Source organism: Uloborus diversus, chromosome 3 (assembly GCF_026930045.1).
Source record: "Uloborus diversus isolate 005 chromosome 3, Udiv.v.3.1, whole genome shotgun sequence".
Lineage (NCBI taxonomy): Eukaryota > Metazoa > Arthropoda > Arachnida > Araneae > Uloboridae > Uloborus > Uloborus diversus.
In genome coordinates, this window is record NC_072733.1 from 208,884,410 (window position 1) to 208,898,548 (window position 14,139).

At 33.9% G+C, this 14,139-nt stretch overlaps 1 protein-coding gene across 1 annotated transcript in view; it reads left to right on the forward strand.

Moving 5' to 3' along the window:
• The first annotated feature begins 3,031 nt into the window (after positions 1 to 3,031).
• Positions 3,032 to 14,139, forward strand: part of LOC129219150 (myb-like protein X) — a 64,635-nt gene continuing 53,527 nt past the window's right edge. Inside the window, exons 1-3 of the mRNA XM_054853470.1 lie at positions 3,032 to 3,161; positions 5,304 to 5,371; positions 10,109 to 10,184. Of these exons, the coding sequence (XP_054709445.1) occupies positions 3,032 to 3,161; positions 5,304 to 5,371; positions 10,109 to 10,184 (274 nt within the window). The remainder of the gene's footprint in view (positions 3,162 to 5,303; positions 5,372 to 10,108; positions 10,185 to 14,139) is intronic.

Below are 14,139 nucleotides of genomic sequence, written 5' to 3' on the forward strand. Positions count from 1 at the left end.
AAAATATTTATACTTGAATGTACCTAGTATCAAGTAGTATCTTTATTTAAAGGAATTGGCTTGGTTCACTCATTGCTTTTGAAGCAAAGCAATCATATATTTAGCTCTTTTTTTTCGTGAATATAACCTTTGACCCCCTACTCAAGGACGAACAACTTAGTTTTTAAAAAAAAGAAACTTCTTTTTTTCTTATTAAAGTACCACTAACACATCCTGAAATTGTTACGAAAATTGAAGACATCAACTTTTAAAAGTGTCCAGGTCCAGCTTTAAAAAAATGACTCTTAATATTTCTGTAGTGACTACTTCTTTGTTTCAGCCGGTGTTGCATATAATTTCAACACTATTTTTTACATAAAAATATATTTGGAACTAATTGATCAGCTAAAATTAATTATTTCAAACTATTATAGGACTATTCAAGCACATTTTTGAAAACTTAAATTTTTAAAAATAGAATAAAGAATTCTTTATTTTTGCATATTGTTCTAAGGTTGATGATGGGGAACACAACATCTAAAGGCACATGTGAACAGCTTCCAAATTGCCACAGTAATATAAAGTATTAGTAAAGGATTATTATAATTATTAAAAATGTGTAAATACTTATAAATATCATTTTTCTATTATCAGTTTGCAGATTTATTGTTAATTATCATAATGGTTAATAAATATGTATATTTTTATTTTATATCTTTTTTAAATTTTTTATTCGCAAATAGTTGGTCAACAATTTAGTGCTCTCTAATACTGAAAGGAAATACGACACGCACATTATATATTTATTTTATTGATGACTGAAGTTTAAAATCATTTCAAACACATTTCAGGTTCTTTGTGAAGCTTAAAACCAATATATAGTTCGAAAAATCTTTACATAATGCAATCCTTTGTACTATGTAGTCGTTAGTGAATTTAAAGCAAGTTAGTGCGACTTAACTTTAGAATAATCAGTTAAAAGTGCATAATTTAAACATTTTTCTTGAACTTAGAAATAAATGAGCTTAGAGCATTTTGTTGATTCCAATTTTCGCCTTTGTCTCATTTTTGGATTCCGATAACAAAAGTCAAAATAATGAATACCTTTTTAGCTGTAAAATTTTCTGTAGACTAGGTTAAATCAAAGTTGCTGTTGTTTAGAAACTTTAAACGTTTAATGTCGAAAGAAATGTAATTATTTGTTTTCAATTTCTTTTCCAGGAGGGTCGAACTGCTCTTCATTACGCAGCGAGTTTAAAAGACAACAAAAATATGTATGGTATTTTGATAGAAGCTGGAGCGAACAAAGGAGTTTTCGATAACGTGAGTCAACGATATTATTTTTTTTGAGAAAATTTTTAATTAAAGGACCAGAGGATAAGAATTAAGTTCAGGTGTGCGTTTGAAATAGTGTTGTAATAAATTAAATACTTTAAATTAATGCGTTTTTTGGTTTATGTTTTTCTCATACCATTCTTTTAAAATGTAATTAAGAGCAAATGAATCTTCGCGTGCTAGAGTAAGTTGGTATTGTAAGAAGAACTAGGATTTTTTCATGGCATAAAAACACTCCTTGATATTTTTCAGAGGGATAAAATTCATTTTGGAGGAGTGGAATGTTCCAAAACACTGAAAACCATAATAGTGATATCTCGGAAAACCAAAAAGATCCAATTGATTTTTTCCCAGCGTTACTAAATTGTTGATCGTGAAAACACGTTGAAATGTTTTTTTTTTTTTTTTTTTTTTTTTGGGGGGGGGGGGGGGTGTTTACAATTCTCAATGCTTGAATTACACGATTGTAGAGACGTTAAAAATATCGCTGATCAAAATCATTTTATCTCTATTTTCTTGAAATATAAGTTCATTGGAGTCTAATTACTCGAATTCCTCTAAACTTACTCGAATTCTAGTTCGGATAAGCAAAAGTTTGGATAATTGGACATTAGACGTCAAAGATGTTTTTGATTCAATTAAAATGGTTGAAATATTTATTTTTAACATCTAGAAAGTATATTGTACTCAAATTTAGTGCTGAATGGAATTGATTTAAAAAATGTTTGTGTACAATTTTCCTTTGCACACACTAGGCTTTGGACATACAGTAATTTAAATTGTGCTGTCCTGACCTTGATTTTCAAACTTGACGAGTTCTAATTTTATAATACATCGGGATAATGGTTTTGCTGCGCTCAGTCGTAGAAATGTAAGTATGGTAGTTTTATTGCAAAACTGAGTAGTTCGGTTAATTAGAGGTCAGATAACCGATAGTGTAGAGTATCACCATCCTGGTAACATAATTTTTATTCAGTAGTCTGCAACGGATATAAAAAAAAAAGTAGTCTGCAAGGTAGAGCAGTATTAGATTAGTTGTAAAACTTACTACAAATAAGCAAAAAGAAATGTTTGAAAATAAAATACTAAACTAAAAAAATGACTAGCTAAGCGGATGCTAAAAAGCTTCAAAATAAAATAAAAAACTGAAACCCAGGTAGCTGGGGAGCTAGTGCTTTTGACCTCTTAGCCACTAAGGACTTATTCATAGATTTAGGCGATTTTTATTTGTACAGTCAAACCCGTTTAATGGAATAGCCATTTTACCACGAAAAAATATTCTAATATGAGGGATATTCCATTAACCCTGGAGCACAACAAAGAATTACATTGGTTTGGTTCATTGAAAATGTATGATATTAAGCGGGATATTCTTTTAACCGATATTCTAATAAGCGGGCTCGACTGTATTTACATTCTTCTCAATTTCACCTTGAACTTTATTTTTCTGCTGTAAATTTGGCAACTGCGTGAAGAACGCGAAAAGAAAGCGCTGTTTCAGCTACCAACTGCCATTAGTGTCATTGATATTTTGGATTGATTAATTTATAATGGAAGAGTAATAACACCTTTTCTAAGAATAGAAGCATCTTTCGATGTCATAACATTAAATTTGATTCGACAATTTCTGAAGCTTTGATACGGAGATTGTTTCAAAGATTGAAAAAGGAAAACATTTTATAATAATTACTGTTCTAATCTTTTTTAGAAAGGGAAAATGGCGGACTATTACTCGCAGTACCCGGAACATTTAAATTTAGAAGAAGTTATTAAGAGGTGTCACAAAGTGAATGCCAACTACTTAGCCAATACAGCAAATCGCATAAAAGGAAAATCTCCAGTTCGACGTAAGTACTTCTACGTCTCCTTGTTTCTTTTGTTTCTTTGACAGTGACATTGCCAATAACTTCACTCCCACTTCCTCGCATAAACGAAACCAGTTTGCGAATTATTTCTCTTGTTCATGTTGAATGTATGAAAAATTCTGGTATGTATCTGGTTGACGTTTCGCCAGACAGGTCTCTTGATTCTTCAGAGAACGACTACAATCAAAGAAAAAGTTTGTAAACCGGACAATATTCTAATCGAATCATGAGTGTTATACAAACACTTATGGAAAATGATTGCGAGGGTCATTTTTTAAAGTAAGATCAGATAGCTCCAACCATCCGCGCTGAGGGTTCCATAGCCATAAGGATTTGTTTGTCATCATGTCGATCAGTTATCTCATTGGTTGGGAAGTTTTCGTTGATCTTCAGTTTTTAAACGCAAAAGAGTTCGTCCTACAATTTTGCCGAAATTCCCTGGCAGGTCTTTGAAGTGTTGTGAAGGTGCAATGAATGATGGCACTTTGATATAAGAACAAAGACGCCACTGGACAATAATTATTGTAAAGTATTAGATCATCTACCTCATAGTCCTGACCTGGCTCCATCAGACTTTAAACCTTTCCGCAAAACTTTTGTTATTTCTTGGTCAGCGACTTCAAAGTGATGACATGGTACAAGAAATTGTTCCTTTCAGGTTAAATGATCAGACTCGTTTGTTTAGGATCCAAAACTTGGTTCAGACGACTTAAAAAACGACTTTACAAGTGTTTCGATACTAATACTGATTATGTTGAGAAGTACTAACATTTTCACATTTTAGTTTTTGCCACAGTTTTCATAAATCAATCAAGTTTCTTTTCTTTAACTATAAAACGGTTCTTGCTTAAATATGACCCTCAAATACTATTGACGTAAAAGCCTCAATTCTGAGTTATTAACATTTGTCATTACTTAATAATTGTAAGTCTGATCCTGAACTTATCGTTCACACAATACATAAAAACTTTTTCATTTGAATATGATGAAGCAGCAAAGTGCAGAAAAAAAAAGTATTAATTTTGATTTATTAGGTTCTATTATTCGCTGAATTTTCATTTGCCGCATAAAAAAAATAAAATAAAAAACAATTTCAGTCCCTTTTCTCCAATCAATATTGAAATTTAATTAAGACTTAATTATTCGTAACAAATACCTTTCTTTATACACAAATTAAAAAGCACTTATTGAAAATATGAATTTCAATTTTCCAGATTAATTTGAATACAGCAATCAATAACGACAGAAATATCTCGGTATCGAATTTTTCCGTGAAAATGAGTTTTCCCCATATATGGATTTCCTTCTTTGTTTGTCTTTTGTTCCTCTTCTGAATTCAGGATTGCTTAGTAATGAATCTTAAATAGGAGCCGGATTGAAATTCATTTTCAGCAAAAATTGATTGCCTCAGGGGAGACGAGCTTTCATTACTTTATTAGAGTTCAAGCAATGAATGTAAAAAGAAAGCGAGCGTAATTGGAAAAGAATTTATTTAGCAAATAATACCATAGCTACTTAAATAAACGGTGAGCTTGTTTGTGTGTCTTTTGTGCGCCCCTATTTTTTTTTTTTATTCAGGGAAAGATTGCTTAGAATTTAATCAAATTAATGAACTTGTTCGAATCAAGGCAGCATTCTTTTGGAAATCAGATTAATTTTTCCTATCAAGGCATGCATTAACTAAATGCAACTTTTTCTATTAGTATTTGTTTCGCTGTTGCTAATGGTTATTTACTTTTTCAAGGTGATGAATATGACGTTATAAGAGAGAAATATTTCTTTAATGTTGCTTCATTAATGAACGATTGTTAATAAGACAATCATTCGTGTGTTAGGCAAAACATTATGAAAAAATACTTAGATTTTTTACGATGGAAATTGATTATTCGCAAGAATTCTTTTTGATTTTAATAATCCACAGTAAGTTACACAAGCTCTCTAGTGAAGGAACTAAGCATTAATTGCACCAAACTTCATAAAATACTACGAAATGGCTCCAGAACCTAGGTGGTCAAAGTAACAATGTGGTCAGAGGTACAACACTTCGCCTATATATAATATGCGTGTGAGTGTGTGTGCGGATTTTTAGTGTTTGTATGTATAAATGTGGACATTCTTTTGCAGAAAGTCCTCCACCAACTAATGGAACTCTAAGTAGTCCTCGTTCTGAAGACAACAATGGATCTAGTAAAGTAAGTTCATGAAAATGAATTTTTTTTTATACTTATTGAAAGTGATCTTGTTACTATGTTAAATGGAATTTTTGTGACAACTTCATCAGTTTAACATCTATTTTATGATTACCGTAAGACGGGGTAACTTTGGGACTCCGGGGGTAACTTTCGGACAGTAGGTAATTTTTAATTTGCGGGATTACCTGTGGGACAAACTGCTTTTGTTCAGTTTGCAATCACGTCTATTGTATAGACCTGTATTGTTCTGCTACCTGGCAGCAGTTGTCAGAACCCTCGTATACTGCACTCGTTGTTACAACAAAGTTATCCCCCTCCCCATTTGTTTTTCAAAAGTCTTGTTATGGGTGAAACTTTCGCTAGTGCATCAAGAACTGTGCACACCAAATTATATTCAGGTCTGTATACACATTGACAAAGGCCTCCCCAAGAGATTAATATAGAAGTATCCATGCTATTATACGTTTAATGTTTTATAACCTCTACATTGCAATTTTTCATTTTTTTCACGGGGTAACTTTGGGACTGAGAAATTTTCAAAGTTAAAGAGCTGCAAGTTTACCGCGATCGTTTATATTTGATTGACAAAAACTAAAATTTACAAACTGCGTAAACTATATTAATTACACTTTCTTCTTGTTTATTAAAATTTCAAAGCACCATTTAACATATTTGTAATCTTGAGTTTTACCCATTAATTAGACTGTATTGTTCTTATGACCTAATAAATATAATATTCTTGGTTGATATTAACTCTTTTCCCTTGTTGTTTCAAATGTAGATAATGCACCTATATAATAATAGTGGTGTAACATTGGCACGAAGTCATGTTTCCTACTCTTTTTAATGCGGATAAAGTAATGTCTCAATGTTACCCCAGTCAATGGGTTACCCCAATCATTTTTTCCCATAAAATACTATAGCAACTAGTGTTATTCTCTTGTCATATCTTGTAAGAAGAATACTCAACTGACATATTAATGATTTTTTAAGCTTTTCTACTTTGAAAACAAAGATAGGAACAAAGTAAAACTTTGAAAAGTGTCCCAAAGTTACTCTATCTTACAGGACCAACTAATTACAATTATACTATATTGTAACAGTTAAAATATTAAGTTTTATATTTGCATGTGACATACCGCTTTTCTCTTGTAATGAAATCGGGTATCTGTAAAGATGTGTCTATTTATGTTTAAAAATGTTCTACTTTGCCTACAGCTTTCTTTAGCTATAGAAGAATCGGCGGCATTCTGGTTCGTCTACTTTTATGCCTTTTTGTATTTGTAATCAACTTCAGAGAGCAGCTTATTTACCCTCTTTTATACCTTTCTCCAATAACACCCTCAAATTAGAAAAAATTAAAAAACGCGTTTTCTTTTTCCTTTTAAAGAAAATAATAAAGCTAAGTAGATTTTCGAGAATGATGCTTGATCTGAGTACTGCTCTGTAGTTTTTTTAAAAGAACATTAATCAAATCAGATAAATATTTTTGAAACACTGTCCAGTTTAAAAGGAGTAATCTTCCGATTTCCCGAAAACTGCCAATTTTATAATGACCTTGGAAAATTGAAAAACTTGAGTAAAACTGATTTCTTACCAATCATTTGACATACACTCAGGAACATCGAAAATATCGCCCCAAGAAAGAAGAAAGGTACAATCACGAAACTTTGCATATAAGAAGAGTGACATCTGATATGCAAATGATCCAAGTTTGGTATCAATGCGCATGACCGTTTACCCACAGTATCGATGCAATTGGGAAAAAGGTACTGTATAAACCAGTGCATAATTTAAGATTTATAAATGATACGATTACATCCCGATTGTTGGACAACCTTAATGAATGCAGGATGCTAGGTAGGCGTGTTAGAAAACGTTTCTCACAGTTAAGCGAATTTGAGAGAGGTTTGCTCATCGGCATGAAAATTGCGGGCTGGTCGACGAGCCGTGTTGCTGCCTAGGTGGATCGTTTTGAGTGTTTCGTTGAGGCAGTGGACACGAAATGGTACTTACGTGCGAAAAACCGGGTCTGGAGCGACCAGGAAGACGACGAGGAGAGAGGAGCGAAGGATCGTGCGGCAAGCGCTCGTGGATCACACAGTGACTCAACCCATCATACAAGCAGACGTAGGGGTAGCAGTTGTTCCCCGAACCATTTCTAACGGAAGTGAATCTGCTGTCCAAGGGTCCTTTTTGAGTACTCCCTTTACCAGCAAAACATAGGCAACTCCGTCTACAATGGTGCGAAGTCAAAGTGATGTGGAATGTCATTGACTGGCAAAAGGTGGTGTTCAGTGATGAATCCCGGTTCGTTTTGGGGTCAGATGATAACCGCGCACGGGTGTGGAGGCGCCCAGGAGAAAGGTACCATTGCACCCGCTCTATCGCATGACACACTGTCCGCACCGCGGATATAATTGTCTCGGGGGGGGGGGGCATAGCCTATGATAGCTGTTCCACTCTAGTTGTGGTACGTGGAACCTTAACGAGTCAGCGTTATGTTAATGAGATTCACATAACGCTGTACACATGTAGGACCGTTCGCTCAAAACACAAAACGTGTACGCTCAATCACATGTAGAACCGTTCCTAAATGGTCTCCCAAGGGCAATTTTCCAGCAAAATAATGCTCGGCCGCATACAGCTAGTGTTTCTCAAGACTTCTTAGGTCCTTTTGAGACTTTTCCATGGCCCAGCCCGCTCCCCCGACTTGTCCCCCATAAAGCATGTATGGGATCAGCTGAAACGCCTGATGCAGCCATGTTACTCTGTGGAAGATTTAAAAGTGGCTGTTCAAAATTTGTGGATCCATCTGCCTCATGACAACATCAGACGCTTAATTTACTCAATGCCGGACCGCATTGCAACTTGTATTGCAGCAAAAGGGGGTTCAACCTGTTAATGAAATAGCACTATATTTATCTTATTTCTTGGCCTGCATTTGTTTAATTTTCTAGATTTTAGGATCAAGTGTATCCCTAACCTATATTTTTCTGTATATTAAATTTCACTTCAATCCAACGTTTCCTTCTTGGGGCACGATTTTCAATGTTCCTGAGTGTATTGTGTATGTCTCTCAGTAATAACCATTATTATTGCTTAATAAGAGTCTATGATTCTTTTTACTACTGTCCGACTGATTCGAAATGGACTAACCTTTTCATTAACGTGATTAGAACTGCGAACTTGTAGAAACAGAATTGAATTCGATCATCAGTATGTGTCAGAGAGAGAGAAATTACACTTTCGTTACTTTATTCCGAATTTGCAAATAAAATCTGGATTAATAAGTGTTTTACAAATGCTGATACTAGGGGAAGGTTGCCGTCAATGAACCACATAACAGTTTTCGATTTTTTAGAAAAGAAATCCAACTTAAATTTCACTTTAAATATAGGAACAATTTCTCAGTACATTTCTCTTTTAACAATAATATTGACTTTCATGATAAATATACGCAATAAAGGATGAAAATTAAAAATAAGTATTTTAGCATGTGGTCTATTCATGGGAACCGGTTGCTATGGTTGAACCATCGAGTTTCCATTGACAGACCATATTCTCAAATTAAAAATCAATGCGTAACATACAAATATTTATAACAGTCGGTCAATAAACACTACAAATAAAAATACGATATAGAAAAAGAGATTTATTTTCTAAAATGTTTTATTTTCGGGTAAGAGGAGCATACCCCCCCCCCCCCCCCCAGTACTCACACTACACACAGCTGTTGTCATCACACCTCATTCACCACTTGATGTTTTTCCAACATGTGCAACACCGTTCCTAGAGCTAACATCTTTTTAACCTCTTTTGAACTGTTGGGAGTTATGTTAAATCCATTTTGAAATTTTTCGTTCGACGCAAGATTGTACTTGCTCTCTAAAATGTCAAAGAACTTATTGACAATTTTATTGCTAAAACCAGAAGCTTTAGTCTCATTACTACCAGAGAATATATTACTAACAGACTTTTTGCCTTAGTTAAATCTGTGGGACATTTTATTTTTCTCTGCCTCTTGAAAGGCTAATTCCCCCAATTTTTTGGAAGTAAGTCCAAAAACGTCTTCTCTAATTTCAAAATATGATTCACTAATTATGTTCCTATTTCGGGGGGCTTTCCTCCTGAATTTCTGATAAGTGACTAAGGTAACAACAAACCGGTTTTTATCTTCCTTGAGACTGTTTAAAGTTGCTTTCAGGACTCTTGTAAGCTACTGTAGAACGTTGCATGCTCTCACTAGTCCACTGGCCATGCTTTACTAATTTTTGCATTTTCAGGAACAGCAAAAGTATTTGAAACTGTATTATTATGTTTTAAATTTTTTATCAATTTTATTAAAAAAAAATTGAGTTGAAATTATAATAAAGTAAAAGAGTTTTCCTGAATTACTCAGAAACTTTTTACACTATTATCATATTTATTTTAAAACAATTGAGCAATTTTCAAAGGTAATTGGGCTGAAGTTACAACAATATTTGCGATTTTCTATGAATGAACCACTTTGTCAGGTGGTGCATTAGTGAAAACACCTAGCAGTCCAGTGATAGCATCTGTGTCATTTCGAATATTCTTTTAAGTGTTATTGATGTGACGAACCATGATGAAACATGAGGTATGGAGAGTTGTGCAAGTTCCGAATCTATATTATTCTTCTGTTACTTAAGTTTATATGTTCAAACGTGAAGTGAAAACCCTTCACCAATATAATCTTTGTTTTCTATATTATAGGAGAACAGTCAAAGTAACGACAGCGGAAACGAAAATGAATTAGTTTCTATGTTTCAAAAAGACAAGCTTAACAAACGTAAGTATGTTATAATTTTATTGCACTGAATGAAAAGCCCCAAAAAACGATTATAAACCTTAAATGTTTTAACACGGGAAAATGACGTGGATAACTTAGCACAGTTCAAACAATTCCTCCACAAATATCGCTTAGTAAAAGTAAAAGAGGTGAAATAATTTCAAAATGTTTCTCTCAATTAATTAGAAAGTTTTTCTTTTAGTGCCGGAACACAGGCTTGTAATTCCAAGGACTATTTTTGAAATGTATGTTATTATCAAGTGAGCAATGATTTTTTTTTTCGAATGAAGTTGCGAGAAAATATAAGGTCCTTAAGAAGAAACTTTTTAAAGATTTGCGAAGGAAAAAAAAAAGCTCATTTGGCTCTATGTGGTCAAATGCTAAAACACCTCTGCTAACATCACAGCAACATTGCTCAATTTTCCACTTAGAAAGCAAGGGATACTTGGGAGAAATGGGACATCCGCCTTTTGACTCTTGCTTAACTCTAGCCTGCTATTTCTACTGAACAAGCAATACATATTTTTTTTTTTACGTTTTACTTCATACTAGTAGTAGCCGCACGGCTTTGCCCGTAGTAGAAAATTAAAAGGTCATTTGGTTCGCCTGTATATTTACAAATAATGGGTGGTGAATTTCTCGCCAATTTTCTCGCCCATGTTACTGTTCCACGTTATGATAATTTCATAATTTAATCGTCTACGTTATGATAACTTGCTTGGTAAAATGTTCTTAAAATTGGAATAGAAAAAGAACAACATCGAATTTTCGAAAAATCGCTTTGAGGTTCACACCTCCATGCTACAAACTAATTGTGTGGCAAATTTCATGAAAATCGGCCGAACTGTCTTGGCGCTCTGCGCGTCACAGAGATCTTGACAGACAGACAGAGATGCTTTCAGCTTTATTATTAGTAAAAATTATGCAGCAGCCCTATTTCTTCCGACTCTCCCCTACTTACCGGATCTCCCTTGCCATCAGTCAATGCATGGTGATTTGAACTTTTCGTGCTAAAAGGTGAGAGCTTGGAAAAAAAGCTTGATTTTGACACTATGAGAGGTTTAGTTGCGCTAAATGGACACGTTTGCAACAAAAATCAAGTCTCCAAGTCAAATGGTTCTCGAGATATAAGCCCTATTAATTTCAACGAAAATGCAGCAAAAGGCAAAATGAGGATTATTTTTTTGGAATAGGAAATTTTAAGAACATTTTACCAAGCAAGTTATCATAACGTAGACGATTAAATTATGAAATTATCATAACGTGGAACCGTAACATGGGCGAGCAAATTGGCGAAAAATTCACCATCCATTTTTTGTAAATATACAGGCGAACCAAATGACCTTTTAATTTTCTACTACGGGCAAAGACGGGCAAAATTTTTGCAAACGTGTCCATTTAGCGCAACTAATCCTCTCATAGCCGCATTTAGCATTTCGCTGTTCGGATATTTTTTTAATCGAACCGCACTTAAAATCCTCATTTTGCCTTTTGCTGCATTTTCGTTGAAATTAATATTGCTCATATCTCGAGAACCATTTGACTTGGAGACTTGATTTTTGTTGCACACGTGTCCATTTAGCGCAACTTTCAAATACTATACATACTAAATATTCTAAGTTGCTAAGTTCATTTAAACGGGTGTGACGTTTTTATGCATATATCTGCACTTTATTTACGAAGTATTAAATTTTGGCTTTAAATTGTGATAGACTGGAGTATTAGTTACCATTACGTATCGTAATATGAACTATCAGCTTTCTAAAATTATTTTTGTACTTGAAATGAAAAAAAAAAAGGTTTTAACGTGTTGCGGGTGTGGCTGCACTGTCACGCCCGCAACACGTACGGATCACTACTTTTTGAGTATAAGAACCTTTTTTAGAAACTAGATACTTAATATTGTGATGCATAATGTAATCATGCATTGTGATGCATGGTTACATTCGAATGTATGAAAATTAAAAGTCACAGTATAAAATTCCACGAATAATGATGCATGCATGTGTTATTCTCAACTGATGTTGATATAAAAGTTGTAGCAATACCATTTGAAGTAAAATTTGTTTGCAGACTTAAAAATCTCAATTTTCTGCATAATAGCAACGTTGGCATTTATTTCGGACAATATAATGTCAGTTGAAATTTTTTTTAAAACTAATTGGCACAAAATGATTGAGATTTTTTTAAATACTGAGCAGAGTAAAATGATAGAATGCCTAAAGCCGAGAATATTTCGCATTTGAGCATGTAAAACCGTTCCAAGTTTTATCATTAATCACGCAATCTTAATTAGGTAGCATAAAGAAAACTGAAACATAAGTAATAAGAAGTGATAAATCGAAATTTGAGAAGTCTGATTACGCCGACGCAGTAAAATCCTAAATTAAGATTAAGCTATTGACTGAAGTAGAGGAAATTTGATCTCTTTTTTTTTCTGCAAGAAATTGGATGTTTTTTTTATCTAGCAATCCGTTCGGTTTATCATATTTCGTTCTCCAGGTTACTTTCTTCGGACAAAAACATAATTAAAAAATGTATATTGAACTGCACGTATTTACAACTCACTTTGATTAATGCTTGAAATGACGTACTAATTGAAATGTAGAGTTCTAAATGTCTCTTAAAAACATTTTAGGCCCCATTGGATAGTCTGGTAATATTTGTACAGTTTGGTTTCAGATTACAGAAATGCAATCAAACTTTTTAAAATATGAAGGTTTTAAAGTCTTAAAATATTAAAAAAGATAATGCGACTTGCTGTCAATGATGTAACAAATCCGCAGGGTTGTTCATAAGAAACTTCCCCTATGCAGAATGCCAATTAAATTCCGTTGTCTCCCCAATAATTTCTGAATGGCACGAGTTATGGTCATAAAACTGGAATCCGTATAGTAGAGTTGTCATGCACAACGCAGTGAAGCCTCTTACAGCGGTATCTGGCGACAGGAGTTTGCTTTCTTTGCTCAACCACTGTACAAGTTATGGGAAAAACGTTAGTTACAAAGTCGATCAGCATCATCAAATGAATTTCATAAACATTTCTTGTGCAGAAAAATTATACAAAAGAAAAGAACAAAACGGGGTCACGTACTCTCGTCGCTTGATTTATCCTTACAGAAATAAGTTCAAAGGATTCAGGGCAGGTGAGCGTGAAGGCCAATCTATTCAAAAACCGTACCCGATAACTTGTCGCAAGAATGCACTTCACGCCCACTATTTTTAACATTACTCTCTGTAGGGATGATATCTTTTCTTTCTTAACTTGATGATGCGGAACAACATTTGCGATTGAATTTTTTCCAGTATTCCTTACCGCTTTTGGAATAAGAACGACAACTTCGAATATTGCCACCAGGTAACGGTGTAAGCGGTTTCTTTGCGTTGCGCTAGTTAACTTTACTTATGCTTAGACTCTTTGTATGACCACAGTTCTTGCCGTTCAGATGTTATTGGTGTGACAACGGACTTCAGCGGGCACACTATAAACACCCTGACTGAATCACTAAATCAATCAAACAAAAATTTCCCACATGTCTTTTTGAAGGTATACGCTGGAGATTACAATAATTTCAAACAACGCAAGGCTTCATTTGCAAAAGAAAAAGTTGCTGTTGCCTATTAAATATTTTGAAATTATCGCATTATATCCATAACCATGAGCCCTGCGTTGTTTAAAGTTATTGTAATATCCAGCACATACTTTCGAAGAACCATGTGGGAAATTTTGGTTTCATTGATACAGCATATGGGCCATTAGTGCTCAATATAGAATGTACGTTTATTTGGACCATCCAATATTTCACTTCCTAAAACAAAGTGTACTGACGTCAGATAAAATACCGTAAAATGGTCCAACTATGGCCACTTTTCGATGTTTTCAATGAAAATTCCGTGTATATCTTTGATTTAGAAATTTGAGGATTTTAGCAATTGCAGCTATATATCACGTCTT